Genomic DNA, 15,158 nt, shown 5'->3' on the forward strand with positions numbered 1-15,158 from the left:
ATGGCTATCTACCCTCTACTTAAGAGCTTCCAAAGAAGGAGAACCTACCACCTCCCAAGGGGTCATCTAGTCCAACTCCCTGCAGAAAGCAGGAAATGGCCACAAGAGCCAAGCACTTCCGCCTCTACATAAAAGCTTTCAAAGAAGGAGAACCTCCCACCTTCCAATGAAGCGCGTTCCGCTGAGGAACCGTTCTATTAGTCTCTGTGACCATGATTAGAACAGATACTCTTATGTGATGGTGATTGATTTATCTATGCTGTGCAAGGTGTATTATATGGGCTACTTCTCATTTCAGTTTCCCACCAATAATATTTCTTCTGACAGCTGCCATATCTTTCTTCAGAGCATATGGGTAAAGCCTATATGAATAAGGAGTTGTTCGTACCATTCAGCCTGCTGTTCTCAGTGTAAGAAATACCCAAGAATCTGCAGAAGAAGTTGGTACATAGCAACTTCTTTTTGGGCTCTATTTTTATTGCATTGAGAAAAGATGGATGTCTCCATCTATCCTGTTGGGGATACATCACCAGTTACAAATTCAATACAGTATCCTTCTAGGCAGTTTGCATTTAGGCATAGGCGTTTGCATCTGTTGATCTAAAGGACCCTCGTTTTCATGTACATGTATGATGGCATCATTACAAATAGTTCTGTTTTGCTATACAGACTGACTGTCTCTAGAAGAGAATTCTACCATTGGGCTATTTTTAAGTGCTCCAAAAATGTTTGCAATATGAATGACCATTACGTCTGGTTGTCTCCATTGTCTAAGTGTGGATGTCTTTCCATATAAAGAGGACTGACTCCTGGTTGGAAACACCCAACTGTGGCTTCTCAACAATCTGCAAAAGACTTTTGCTAGCTGGCATACTTGGATGTTTACATCAACATGGTCAATTCATGTCTGCATCTTCAAATAATTGAATTCATTGGAGTGATCTTCAGCTGTAGGCCAAAAACTGCCTGCTTTGTGACCTCTATTATCCTTAGAATTGAAGGTTTCTCTTCATTTCAGTCTAAATAGTGCATTGCGTTTAACAGATTCCTGACCTTGGTGGCCCCTTTTTTTGTTTCCTATTATTCTACATAAGAAACTTTTCCTTGTGTTTAAACTAGATCCCTAACTATTTTAGTGGAAGATGTTGAGTGTTGAATTTTGTCAATATTCATACAGGGTTTTTTTTATTTTATTCAAGTATTGCCAAGTTAGAAGAACTGTGCAACTTGCTTTCTGCACAAATTGCACCTTCAAACTGTAGGAAGCTTGGTGTATCTGAAGATAACTGGTGTTGGTCATGTTCACTGTTACCTGAACAATGTAGTTCCATATTCATTTTGCATTGTCATATGCATCCTGAATTTTTGAACAGAGTGTACTGGGTGTTCCTATTCTTGCTGTGGGGTAAGATGAAGCACAGGATGCCAGGAGTTCAGGTAGGAAGAATTGTATTTGGTGCCAAAGAGGTTCTTGTTCTACCTTCATTCTTTAGAGTTCTAATACACCCTGGATCCTTTAGCATGCCAGGATGTCTAAAGGTAAAGGTATCCCCTGTGCAAGCACCAAGTCATGTCTGACCCTTGGAGTGACGCCCTCTAGCGTTTTCTTGGCAGACTCAATACAGGGTGGTTTGCCATTCCCTTTCCCAGTCATTACCGTTTTACTCCCCAGCAAGCTGGGTACTCATTTTACCAACCTTGGAAGGATGGAAGGCTGTGTCAACCTTGAGCCAGGTTCAAAGCCCCATTGTGCTATGCATTCTACTGGGTGAAGCTGGGCCAGCTTCTACCTTCCCAGTCTTACCTGCCTCACATGGTTCTTGTGAAGACAGACTGAGAGGGCACTGTGTACTACGCAGAGTAAAAGAAAATCTAAAGGGTGACATTGTTGTACCATTAGGATTTTTTGGCCGCTGATTAATTTTGTAGTCTCAAAGAGCCATAACTAGCACTTCCAAGATGTCCTCATACAAACATTAGAAAATGCATAGTTCTTGAATACTTTATCTCCAGATGACTGCTTGGAACATTATGGGATGCCAATTCTTTATCTCTGGATGACCTGTTTGAAATATTCTGGGATGCCACATCTGTGCAGAAGTGTTTGGCAAGCTACCATCATGTTAAATAAATGGCATTATTGAAATATCACTGCTTTTCCTTGAGGGAAACATGATGTCTGAAAATTGGGTAATGGCACACCGAAGAAAATGGGCAGATGACCAAGAAAGGTTGAAACAGGAAATTGTGTTACCAATGGTTCATTGAAAAACCACTAAACTTTCCCTGGTATCAAAGGTGTCATTGCAAATCACAGGAATTCAATTTCTTCGGAGTCCTGCACAAGACAGCTTACAATTAAAATGACATAACAGTATAGAAACAAGCCATTGGAAATAAACAGCATAAAATCTATGCATAAAGCAGAAGCAGACCATTGAAAAAACTGGCGAGGTAACCTGTTAATTTTAAAAGCCTGGGTAAAAAGATAAAAGATGTATTATTCTTTGTTGGTCTTAAAGGTGCTACTGGATTTTATTGTGCTCCTTCAGACCAACACGGCTACCCATTTGTATCTATCCTTATGGGTAAAAAGATGTAATTGGTGTAGTGGCTATAAGAAAGAAAGGTGCTGCATGAGCCTCAAGATGGAGGGCGGCATTCCTGAGGCAAGATGCCACCACAGAAAATGCCCTGTTTTGTCTCTGAAGGTAGGGCCACAGAGAGGAGGACCTGAGATACTCGCAGGATGGGAGTATGGGAAGAGATGGTCCTTCAGGTCATCTGATTCCAACTCGTTTAGGGCATTAGAGGAAAGAGTACATCATGCCTGGTAAAGGATGGGTAATTAGCACAGATCTTTTGGTATGGAGTGATTTTACCAACAAATAAATAAATTGGGTTTTTTTTCATACTCTGTGCTTACATTTCTAAATTGATAATTAAAAATTCATGTCGCTTGTATACTGCTGTCAGCTAAAATGTAAAAACCCTTCTTAATCTACCATGTTTACTTAATCTGCTCCCTTATAGCCTAGATTAGATAACCATTTTTATATCCCTGAGTTCAGGGAAAGGGGGAGAGGGAAGAAATATCAGTGCCCGTATTTTGTGGAAATGGACTTCATTTTTTAGAATTTATAGGTAAATAATGTTCATTCAACTTTTCAACTGTTTCGCTCACCTAAACGTATACAGTGGGGTATTCCTAAAGGAATTTTCTGTATATCAGCTCAAACGACTGCTTTCTCTAGCACTCTGTGAAAATGCAACCTTAACTTCAACCTTCTGACTCGGACTTTAAGGAAGGATGGTGTCAGTGTATCCTGAAAATGTCTGCTTTGGTCTACTGTAACCTTTTCATTTAAAATATCTTGTACAAGCGAGAAGCTCAATTTCGAGCTGCTTTGGACTGAATAGGATATTTTCTGTTTCATTCCCTTCAGTCTCTGAGCTCATCAGCACCACCACCCTGGGGACTGGAAAGTCAAGTCTGCTGCCAAACCTGGATCTTAGCAACATGGTCTTACTCATGACACTTTTTCATTTGCCCTTCTGCAGAAGGTGCTGTTAGTGAAATGAATAATGATTACAGGGAGAGTTTTACGGAGTACAGCATGTAGACATCTGTGCCTTTGAACTTTGCACAGACTTTGCTTAGGGGACTGTAGCTCTGAAAGCACTGGATGGATGTTGGAAGTGATGCAACACCTTAGTTGGTCAGGCAATGATGTGGTTTCCCTGAATTGTCATTATCCGCTGAAATGGTCATCAGAAGTGTTTGTTTGAAAGAGATGTCTTAATTGGCCTTTCAGAACAAGATGGGACACTGTGATCGTATGCGTAGAATACATTTTGAAAGAGCTGTGTCCTGAGAGAGGGACTAATGATGTAGATTTTATTGATTTTTTTTATTTATGTATTCAATTTCTATTCCTCCCTTTCCTAAACGATGTTTTAAACACGTCCCGTTTTCCCCAACAGCAGCCATTCCCATGAGAATCTATTTGGTAGAGCTGTTCAATTGGTTCCTCTTTCCTTACTTCTATTTCTGCCCAAGCTAGAAGGCCCTCAGCTACTGGTCACCTTGATATTGGAATTTGCTTACAAATAGGCTGGCGCCACCTTTATGATCGGCCGGCATCCTAGGCTTCTAGAGCTTTCTCAGCCATTTGCCTACACAGCTAGAATACTAAGTATTGTCCCTGTAAATATTGCTCTTGTGTCTCCAATATTTCTTCTCTTTCCTGGTCAATAAAGATACCTTGGAGGGTGTTTTATCTAAATCAGGGTACCTTGCTCACTCACTCCCCCCCCCCCCATTCTGACTCTATTTCCCTCTGCTCCAAGCATTGCATGTTTCTGTATTTCCTCTTACCGTCCAGACTGCCTAATTTAATTGGAACAGATTTTCACATGTCTCCCTAGAACGAGAGATTGCCAGCCTTCTTGTCAAGAAGCCTGACATTTCTGCCGATGAAGACGTTATGAAGTGCAGACCTCCTGTGCGCTTTATCCTATTTAAAAGGTTAAAACCTCTTTTTTAGGTATTGTGTAGTGTGTCCATACCCAGAGTTGCCCAACGTGTGGGATGTGCGGCATGATGGTTCTCTGGACACATGGACTGTTTGGGCCCTTGTGATTTCTGCTCTTAAATAAATGACATTTTTATATGCTTATCAATAAAAGGAGATAATATTTGTGAGATTAATATAGATGTTTATTTCTGTGCCCTGTTGTGTTCTCTTTGTTTTCCTTTTTGTAAAAGCTAGCTCTCTTTAACTGCCACTCTAGAAAAGGTCAATGTGAAAGCGGACCAATTTTTGCTAGGCTTATTAATGCCACTTTTAATGTAAACTTAAAGACTCTATTATGAGAATTTATTTGAAAATATTCTGAGAAAATACTCTGATTTTTACTTATATTGCTCCTAGGAATTTTATGGGTTAGTAGTTGCTATCAATAGCTCGTATTTTGCATGTCCCATTATGGCTGTGAATGCCTCAAAACCCCCCCCCCCCTTTATTATGAAGAAATCCTTTCAAATTTTCCTTAAGACAAAATATGACTTGCTAAGAATGACTTTCTTAAAACCTACTCTGTTTAGATGTTTCAACATCCTGTAAGAGGCCAAGTCATACTTCACCTTCTCTCCGTGAATTTGTTTTATAGCTTTTGTTACTGGAACATAAGTATAGCCGGCTATGCTATGACACAAATCCCATCTGATTCCGGTAGAACTCTCTTGCTCGTTAACTGCAGCGGTGGTAGTACAGATGCTATGGATTCAGATGCCGAAACAAAGCTGCTCTTGATTTAATCCCATTACGTGATGTTGATCCTCTGGACCACTGCACTCTTAGTAGGAATCTGGCTCTAATCCTGTAAAGATCAATCTTGCCCGCTACTCTCTCTATCCTGATATTAAATCCCCCTTTAATCTTGTTAATTGCACCAAGCTGTTTTCCTGTTTGCTGGCCTGACCATACTGTACCTTCAGGCTGTTGTTTCTGACCTGCTTTTTCTTCTGTGCTGACAGTTATAGGGAACTGGGGTTTTACTGAGGTTACTTTTTAGAACAGTCGCACCCTAGTGATTAACTCATGTCATCCTGTTTATTTCCAAGACTTGAGCTATTGTAGTTAATTTATGTACTAGAGGAATTCACACATTCAAAAATCCACTCATGCAGTCTGTTGAAAAGATGGTTTGTGTGCTAGGAGAAGGCAGTGATTCTATAATTTTGGCACTGCTGCAGAATACAGTGTCTGGAAAGAAGGCTCATCTGTGGGTAAAAGAAGTTCAAGAAGAAGAAGAAGAAGAAGGGTTAGTTCTTGTATGCCACTTTTCTCCACTGGACGGAGTCTCAAAGCGGCTTATAGTCCCCTTCCCTTTCCTCTCCCCACAACAGACACCCTGTGAAGGAGGCGAGCCTGAGGGAGCCCTGATATTACAGCTTTGTCAGTGCTGTGGCGAACCCAAGGTCACCCAGCTGGGAGCGCGGAATCAAATCCAGTTCACCAGAGTAGACGTCCGTACTCCTAGCCACTACACCAAGCTGGCTCTCAAGGAGACAGAACCGTTCAGTTATCTAGTGAAACTGAGTTCCTGTATAGATATTGCCAGAGTCTTCAAATACCAAGATGTCATACCTCAAAAGTCATGAAGAATTTCAGTTCTTAAACTGGCATCTTTATCTGGTCCATTTAGCAACTTGAGGGAAGGTTGAGAGGAATAAGAGAATGATGTGCACTCAGACTTGGGATTCTTTGTTTTCCCATCTTGTTCTGTTCTGTGAGGCCACAAATGTTTTCTCCACCTGCTGTGTATTAATCCATAGGGCTGTTTTTTTCAGTGTGATGGATGGCTTCTGGCTCGAGAAATTAAAGAAATAAGACGGGATTTAACATTCATTTTAGTATATTCCATAAGCTATTTTCTTATAAGCTGTCATCAGTTTACGCCTTGTTGGTGGGCATGTGTGCCTGTATGCATTGAGGAGGAGGAGGCATGTAGATAAAGCATCTCTTATTATAGTATAGAGGCTCTAGATAAGAAACAATCAATGAGTTTGAAAACTGATCTGTCCTGGGACCCATAGGAGCAAGCTCCATTATCTAGAGACCTACGTTATTTGTAGCTGGTTTTTGTATTGCTGTATGCCATATCGCTGGGATGTAATCTCCTACCAAGTAGTACTGTTTGCAGTATTAGAAAACAGAGCAATATTGTGTTTAATTTAAAGGTGAAAACAATTTTGGGGGTGGGGGTGGGGGTTGTAGCTATTGTTGTTGTCACAGCTGTTTTCTTTCATGCCAAACCTTTAGGAAGCAGGAGTAGTTCCTTGGAGAAAGATTATCTGCATCTGGCTTACCTGATCCCAGCAATTCTTGGGTTAAGGGAATTGCATTTGGGGCAACATGGTGACTGTGTTGCCAGTAGCAAGAAGAGGGGGAACTTTGATTTCTAATCCGCTTTAGAGGAAGCTCCGTATCAGGGCCTCACAGAAACATCCAGTCAAGCAGCTCCTTTATCATAAAGGGGATTTTAATTAAAACTGTTCTCGCATCATGAGCGGAGTGAACGTCAGTGCCAGCCAGCCCAGTATTGGCCATTTATCTCCTTCAAACCACATTACTAATAATTGCTACATTAAATCAAAGTCGGGGAGATTAGAGGTCTGAATTGGGCAGGAGGCTGGTACCAGACCAGGGAGCTCCGTATTGCTGAGTCGCAGGGTATGTGTGTGATCCTTTGGAGTGGAGATGAAGATGCTGCAGATTCCGGGTGAATCCCTCAATTGTAGGACATGCAAGAAACTGGGCCCCATATACGGGAGTTGTTTGTTAGAGATGCCTTCTGAAATGTTGTTGGAAGTCATTAGACTAGTCAGACGTCTGGTTTCAGTCCCATCTTTCGCCCCCCATAAGTTGAGTCTGTGAGGGAAGAATGGATAATACACATTCCATGTAGTACATAGTTTGTTAATTCACAGGGTACCCTGTTGAGGGATATTTTGAACTGTTGATAGCCTACTGTAGGGCAATTGAGTTTTCTAATAGTTCGAAGGGCAAGCCCCTGCTTGTATTTTAAGGAATACAGACTATTGCAAACACAAATGAATACAGCAATATGTACTAGTGGAGAGTTCTTCGGCGGGTGAGCGCTGAATCCTAAGTATGGAAGGGGTTACTTCCTTATGAAGGTCACTTTTGGAATTACACTGTTATGAGGCATTGGTAGCAAAGCTTAATTATCTGCATTTCCTTTGATTTTTTTTTTGTTTTGATTTTTTGCTATCATTTCTTTCCTGCCATCTGTGTCATCTTCTTTTGATCTTCCGATAGGCAATAGAACATATTCCTTGGTCTGTGCTTAATGCTGCCAAATCTTGCTTATTAATTTATATATATATTTCCTCTTTAGGAACAGCGTTTGAACTGGTCCTTAATTCTGGATCCACAGAGTCCCTATCTGTGCTGAGACCTTTGTCATAAAGTATGAGAAAGACTTGTTGACAAGTGCCTGGGGCAGTTTGTAGAAATACTGAAATGTGAGCTGTGTTGTATAAGCAACTGCCTTCTCTCCCTAGAACATGCAAGTAGGAAGCACCCCTTTGGCGCATTAACTTTATTTCAATTGGTCCCTCGTACTCCAGGCATCCATCACACAAGTGGCTTGGTTCCATGCTGAAATCCTGGCCTCTATAGGTAAATGCCATTCCTAAGATCTTGACGACTGGGTGTAGAAATTATTCATATTCAGATTGGCTGCTTTTCCTGGGAGCTACTGTATCCTATAACAAGACGTGACAAATTTCAGCTTTCTCAGTATCATGGAAATGACTTGGAAAGATGGGACTTGGAATATTTCCCACCTTCTTTCCCCCTCATCAGTCTCCTGTGATCCCTCAAACGTTGTTGCTGACAGTCAGGGGAGCCTTGTGGATAGTATAAGGGCAGAGAGCACTGAAGTATGGCAAGATAATTGAGTGAAAGTAGCCCCACCTCCTTTCCCAGTATTACTGGAGATTGTTAGGGGAGGGGGATGGTGGGAAAGATCTACTTCTTTGAGTGACCTTGTACTTGTGGTTCCGGCTCCATGTGTGGCTTCCTTAGCTAGTCCTGTCTGTTCAGAGTTGCCATTTCTAAGTAGCATTTTTGTTATTTTACAACATTTTTTTCTTGACTTGTTTCTTGATATTTGAGCAGCTGCATTCCTTACAATATGGCTGGTCATTTGAGAGCCCTTCTCTTGGAAACAGAGCCCTGTTTCATGTTGTTTTTCTCATCCCACCCCAGAGAGTAATACTATGCACTAGTAAGCACCTTTTGACATCAGGGTTATGCCTATGAGTAGAAATGTGAAAGCTGGAAGTAGAGACAGAAAAATGGGAAATATTGGAAAGCACCAAAACTAATGTTATTTCCCCTCCGTTTTGCAAACAATATTAAGGAAAGGTTTCACTCAGATATCAGAAGAGTTTTATGTAAGACAATGTGTAGCGTTAGCTGTGTATAGGGTAGACATAAGCATTATATTTTTTTAGTATATTTATTCTTTCCATCTGATTTTGTCCACAATTAAGGTCTAGCAATAAACAGATGTATACAGCTGTCTGTCTATCTGAATGTGGAAGCAGAACTCATCAAAAAACAAAGTCTCAAAGTTGGCCACTAACTTTGGGATGTTCATGGAAGCTGCAGTGCCAAATATTAAGGGAATTGAACATCCTGTTGCATGATATCCCCAGAACTTCTCTTTGCAATCTCAGTGAAAGCAGTGGTTTACTGGGAGGGTGAAGAATATCTCCTCCTTTGCAAAGCAAGGGTAATTAACTTATCTGAGCTACGCTGCAATAGCCACTTTTTTCCTGTGACTGTCCTCCCTAGTCAACAGTGGTCTTGGCAACCACAGATATTCTTCCAGGAGTCTATTTTTACAGACATGTGCCCAGATTGAAGTATTTCTGGAAGTTGAAGCAAAGTCTTAGCCATAGTTCCACGAAAGGAGGAGGTGAGCTGTTTGAATGGCCAGAGAAGAAGAGTTGGTTCTTATATGCTTCTTTTCTCTACCCGAAGGAGTCTCAAAGTGGCTTACAGTCACCTTCCCTTTCTTCTCCCCACAACAGACACTCTGTGAGGTAGATGAGGCTGAGAGAGCCCTGATATTACTGCTCGGTCAGAACAGCATTATCAGTGCTATGGCGAGCCCAAGGTCACCCAGCTGGTTGCATGTGGGGGATCAGGGAATCAAGAAGAAGAAGGTTCTTGTATGCCGCTTTTCTCTACCCGAAGGAGTCTCAAAGCGGCTTACATTCGCCTATGTGAGAATACTTCTTTGTAGATAACTGTAGTTTCCTTAGTACAAAATTTGTGTTTTCTATTTTCAACTTCCTTTTTTCTCCCTACTTCTCAGATGGCAGGAAGCAATATATATATGTGCTGTGGTAGCATGGAATACAGTTTGCAGTTGTGTGTTTTGTGTATTGCGCAGACTCACAATTGCTTGTAGCAAACTAAAGCATTTATACTCTCATATCTCATAAATATGCCTAATATTACAATTTTATATGCTGAACTATAAAGGATGCACTTTAACACTGATATTGTCTATACTTCATTTTTCCCAGAGTTCAGTTTTATTTACCAGGGCATCACATTTTCTGGAAATTTTTCCTATGAATATTATTTCAAATGTGGGTATGAATTGGATTGACCATGTGTCCCCAGATAGATCAGATTCAGATATACATTCCAACACTATATCTGCCTGGGTGCCCAATGGGATGACACAAACCAGCACACATACTCCCCAAGTATTCAGGAACATATGGCTTTGAAAAGTAAACTGAAAAAACAACTTCTCTAAAATAATTCAATGATGTCTGAAAATGCTAAAGGAGAGAGAGAGCATCCAGAAAACTTGGGGGGAGTAGAACTGAGCCTCTCCAAGCTCCAGGAAGAGCAACATGGAAGGGATGAATTTTGTGGCTGGAGTGTGATTTCTAAAGTGTCCCCCCTCCCAATATCAGAGCTCTCTCAGCCTCACCTACCTCACAAGGTGTCTGTTGTAGAAAAAGAAAAGGGAAGGTGATTGTAAGCCACTTTGAGACACCTGCTGGTAGAGAAAAGCGGCATATGAGAACCAACTCTTCTTCTCTTCCTCCTCTACCCATTTGTCAGTACTATGGATTCAGATCTCTTCTGCTTGCTTTTGGGAGCTAACAAAATAGGTAAATACATCATGTAAGAATCAAAAACTGAAATTATAATTTGTTTACTTCAAAAGTTGGATTGATAACTGGTTGACTGATCGTACCCAAAGGGTACTTGTTAATGGTTCAGCATCCTCTTGGAGAAGAGTGACAAGCAGAGTGCCCCAGGGATCTGTCCCTGGGCCTGTGTTGTTCAACATATTTATAAATGATTTGGATGAGGGATTAGAGGGGATACTTATTAAATTTTCAGATGATACTAAACTGGAAGGGGTAGCAAACACAACCGAAGACAGAATCAGAATACAGGGTGATCTTGATAGGCTCAAGAACAGGTCTAAACAAAATAAAATGAAACTCAATAGGGACAAATGTAGAGTTCTGCATTTAGGTAGGAAAAACCATAGACGCCAATATAGGATGGGGGAAACTTGTCTTAGCAGTAGTATGTGCGAAAAGAATCTAGGAGTCTTAGTAGATCATACATTGAACATGAGTCAGCAATGTGACTCAGTAGTTAAAAAGGCAAATGGGATTTTGGGCTGTATCGTGTCCAGATCACGGGAGGTGATTGTACCGCTTTACTCTGCTCTGCTTCGGTCTCACTGTGTTCAGTTTTGGGCACCCCAGTTGAAGAGGGATGTAGACAAGCTGGAGCGTGTCCAGAGGAGGGCAACAAAGATGGTGAGGGGTTTGGAGACCAAGATGTATGAAGAAAGCTTAGGAGAGCTTGGTCTGTTTAGCCTGGAGAGGAGACGACTGAGAGTGGATCTGATAACCATCTTCAAGTATTTAAAAGGGTGCCATATAGAGGAGGGAGCAGAGTTGTTCTCTCTTACCCCAGAGGGACAGACCAGAACCAATGGGATGAAATTAATTCAAAAGAAATTCCATCTAAACATCCGGAAGAAGTTCCTGATGGCTAGAGCGGTTTCTCAGTGGCTTCCTTGCGTGGTGGTGGGTTCTCCATCTTTGGAGATTTTTAAACAGAGGCTGGATAACCATCTGACTCCGAACAGAGGCTGGATAACCATCTATTTGTCTTCAAATATTTTAGGAGTCCTGGTCAACTAGACACTCAAACAATGGAAACTATGAGTGGTTTTTGGAGACCACAGTAAAAAGTTCTGAATTTTGCTGATGAAGGCATAGTCTGTACCCCGCTATTCCCTTCAGGCCACTTTCAGCCTTCTAAGAATTACTGGTCTGATCTCAGGTTACAAATAACACACAAGGCATTTGTGGCTCCAAAAGTAACTTCTGAACCTGCTGGTCTTTATCAGATTATCTTAGCATCTGTCCCTGTCTGTTAGATCTCCAACATCCTCTCGTAGGAATGCGTGCTTCTGGAATGGTCCAGGGAAGTTTTCTAAAATGGGAAGAGCAGCTGGCTTTTCCAAACCTAGCCCCCTTTCTCGCCCTCTCCGATCCCATTTGCTGACAGCCAGAATTAATCCTCCCAAGTTTGACTGGAACAGCTGAGAGCAGGCATCCTGCATAGCTCAAGGCCTCTCAGTGGCTTCAGATTGCTTTCTCCCTCCCTTTCCCACTTCAGTACTGATTCAAGCAGCTGTCTCTGTCTGGGTTAAAAGCAGAGAGGGAGGTGTTAAATGATACGATCATATATTTGGTCATGTTAAAAAAAAAAGTGCCCAAACCTTTTCATTGCAGATATCAATGTGGCGTCTCTTTTCCCTCCCTGTGCATCGTCAGAAGGATTTGCTATGCTAATCCCAGCACCTGTCTCTGCTTGGGACAGTGGGGGGGGGGGAAGGTCTGGGGGTGGAGGGCAAACCAGTCCCAAATGCTTTTTACTGTCCTAGATTGAGAGTGTTCCCTCTGACGCACCTAGTGCCCAGAACATATATCCTTTTGGCTCGTATGTGCCTGCCTGTTTCCTCTCTCCTTTGTCCACTGCTGCATTCCCTTCTTCCCAGCTGTCATTCTGCTTCTGGGAATTGCAGGACGGTTGTTTGTTTTCACTTTGGGAATTGTAATTTTTGAGGCTTCTCGTTCTTCCTTGCACACCTCGGTTTAGCGGTGCTGGATCCCACTGGGGAAGCAGGGGGGCTGATCTGAACCCAGTCAGGCAGTTCCTGTATTTTCAGCTGAGCTAATATCAACCTGAGTATAAACCCAGAGGCCTGAGCCAAGTATTTCACAGCACTGCCAGAGTCCTGTGCACAAGACTGCAAGAGGGGGAGACGCAGGCTCGCAGTTTCCAGTTCTTTGTCTGCTATATAACTGGAGAATCTCTTGGCTATGTACGGTGTATACTGTATGGATTACCAGTACCCCGTTGTCCAGGTAAGTACAGGAAAGATCACACTGGGCTGCTGCTTTGTGTTGTGCATGTTTCCCATTGTACATTAGCTTCCTAGGCTGCTTTAGAGAGGGTGATATTTTTCCAAGCTCAGCTGTTTGTTATGAGGTACAAACTGCACACCCTTAAAAGATCTTTTCCTACAGCCAGATCCAAATTGAAAATTTGAGAACCAAGGCTCTTCTGGAAAATTTATATTTCCTTAAAGAAATGGTTCCTGACACAGATTTGAAAGGTGGTTGTGCATTTTCTTGGATGAGAAATGGCTTTCTTACATCAAAATCCCGCATATGGTATTCACTAAGGCCTTCTCATTGGTTGATGGGTGGTGCATCACTAAGGAGCATGTGACTTGAAGATACCTCCTTTCTAGTTCCAGCAACCAGAAAAGTACCATTTCCACTTTGAATTCACTCTTAGCAAAGTGACACGGCTCAAATTTTGTGATCTGCTGTAGCCTTTGACTGCACGTGTACGATTGGTGTTCTGATAGGAACACAGTTATATGCTCATGTTGGCTTTTGCAAGTGCTTTGCAAAAGCTTTCAGTGCTTTTAGGAATTAGTACTACTATAGTGATATAGAGTGTTGGACAATGATGCTGTTCATTTCTTCTTTAGTGGGTGGTGCTTACTGCAATGGGGGATCCTGTATCCCGAGCTTCTTACTATAATAAGCTTCCATCATTATTTAGAAACGTCATAATTATAGGGCAAGTCTGTAGAATGGCACCTTTTTGTGATTTATCTAATAGGGATGAATTCTGTGAAATGGGCTTTCTGGAAACAAATTCTGATGTCCTAAATAAATTTGGGTTCTGATTCAGCATACTGATCTTGACATATTTAGTAAACAAAACTAAAAACATGTGCTTGTCTAAATTGTAATGTTGTGTAAATATATTTTTAAAATTCCCAGTAATCTAAAGTAGTTTAATCAGACAACTTGATTATGATTTCTTTAGCCAGTAATTTCACTTAAATGAATTCAGACAAGTTTAGAACTTTACTTGAAAATTATTTTATAGCAATACTGGTAAATAATTTAAAACATAGCAACTAAGTAGTATTCACTTTGTTTTCATGGCTTAAATATTAAGGATACATATTAAGATCCTGAGCTATCAGCCTTAGCACTCACATGGTATATCACTGTTGCCCATCAGTCTGTTTAATCTAACTTGTACTTTTTCTGAGGGAACCTTAGCTTCATTGTCCATAGAAGAACCTATATGACTAGCTGGTTGCTGTTTTGGTTAAGGTAAACCTAATTCATAACTGCTTGAGCCTCATTCTCTGGTTCTCTTTGTTTGGGCCTATGAGAAACTTGTGCATTATGTTCTTCACTGATATACATACTTCCTAAGGAAATTCTCCTGAAAATTGGCTTTGCAACTTTGAATCTGCTTAATTTGGCTTTATTGTGTCCGTTCATTGTGGTGGTAGAAAGTGCTGCTATGTCACAGCTTATGGTGATCCCATAGGGTTTTCAAGGCAAGTTCAGAAGTGGTATGCCATATATTACTTATTTTGTAAAAACTTGAAAGGATTTCCACCTTTCCATTGCCACTGCTAGAGCTCAAAGAGAAAGGGCTATGTGATTTTTTTTAAAATGTCAAAGCATACTTTATTTCCAAGCTAAGTATTATTTTCTTTTTTTAAGTCTTGCTGATTTCCATCTCATATGTGAAATATAATGATCATTATAATAGCTGATTAATAATTTTCTAATGAATTAATGTATTTATATCTTGCTTTATGGTCACAGGATACTGCCTCAGAGGCTTACAAAATAATAGAAATTTTAAAATATATGAGATCAAGAATAATAAACAGTATAAAATATTAAAGCAGTAAAAATCAACAAGCGTTAAAACCAGCAATGTAAAACTCAACAAAGTGTAGTAAAGAAAAATAGCAACATTTCTTATAGTGGTAGTGTTAGGAGAAAGAGAATCAGATTTTGTTATTCTTTTTTCTGAGGGCATAAAAAGTATTCTGCATTGGTGTTAAACTTAACAGTGGTGATGCCAATTGTACCTCATGGGGGAAGGAATTCCATATCATCAACCTTACTGCTGAAAAGGCTTGTCCTACGTAGACATGTTACATTTTGTGAA

At 40.9% G+C, this 15,158-nt stretch overlaps 1 protein-coding gene across 14 annotated transcripts in view; it reads left to right on the forward strand.

Annotated features, from left to right (window-relative positions):
- RBFOX2 (RNA binding fox-1 homolog 2) overlaps positions 1–15,158 on the forward strand; it is a 219,649-nt gene that overhangs the window by 73,122 nt on the left and 131,369 nt on the right. The window contains exon 1 of one of the 14 annotated variants that reach the window (XM_077339649.1): positions 12,578–13,024. The exons of the other annotated variants lie outside the window; for them this stretch is intronic. Coding sequence (XP_077195764.1) covers positions 12,980–13,024 — 45 coding nt within the window. The 5' untranslated portion in view covers positions 12,578–12,979. Of the gene's footprint in view, positions 1–12,577; positions 13,025–15,158 lie in introns of those variants that run through there. 14 annotated transcript variants of the gene reach the window in all.

This window comes from Paroedura picta, chromosome 5 (assembly GCF_049243985.1).
Source record: "Paroedura picta isolate Pp20150507F chromosome 5, Ppicta_v3.0, whole genome shotgun sequence".
NCBI classification, from domain to species: domain Eukaryota; kingdom Metazoa; phylum Chordata; class Lepidosauria; order Squamata; family Gekkonidae; genus Paroedura; species Paroedura picta.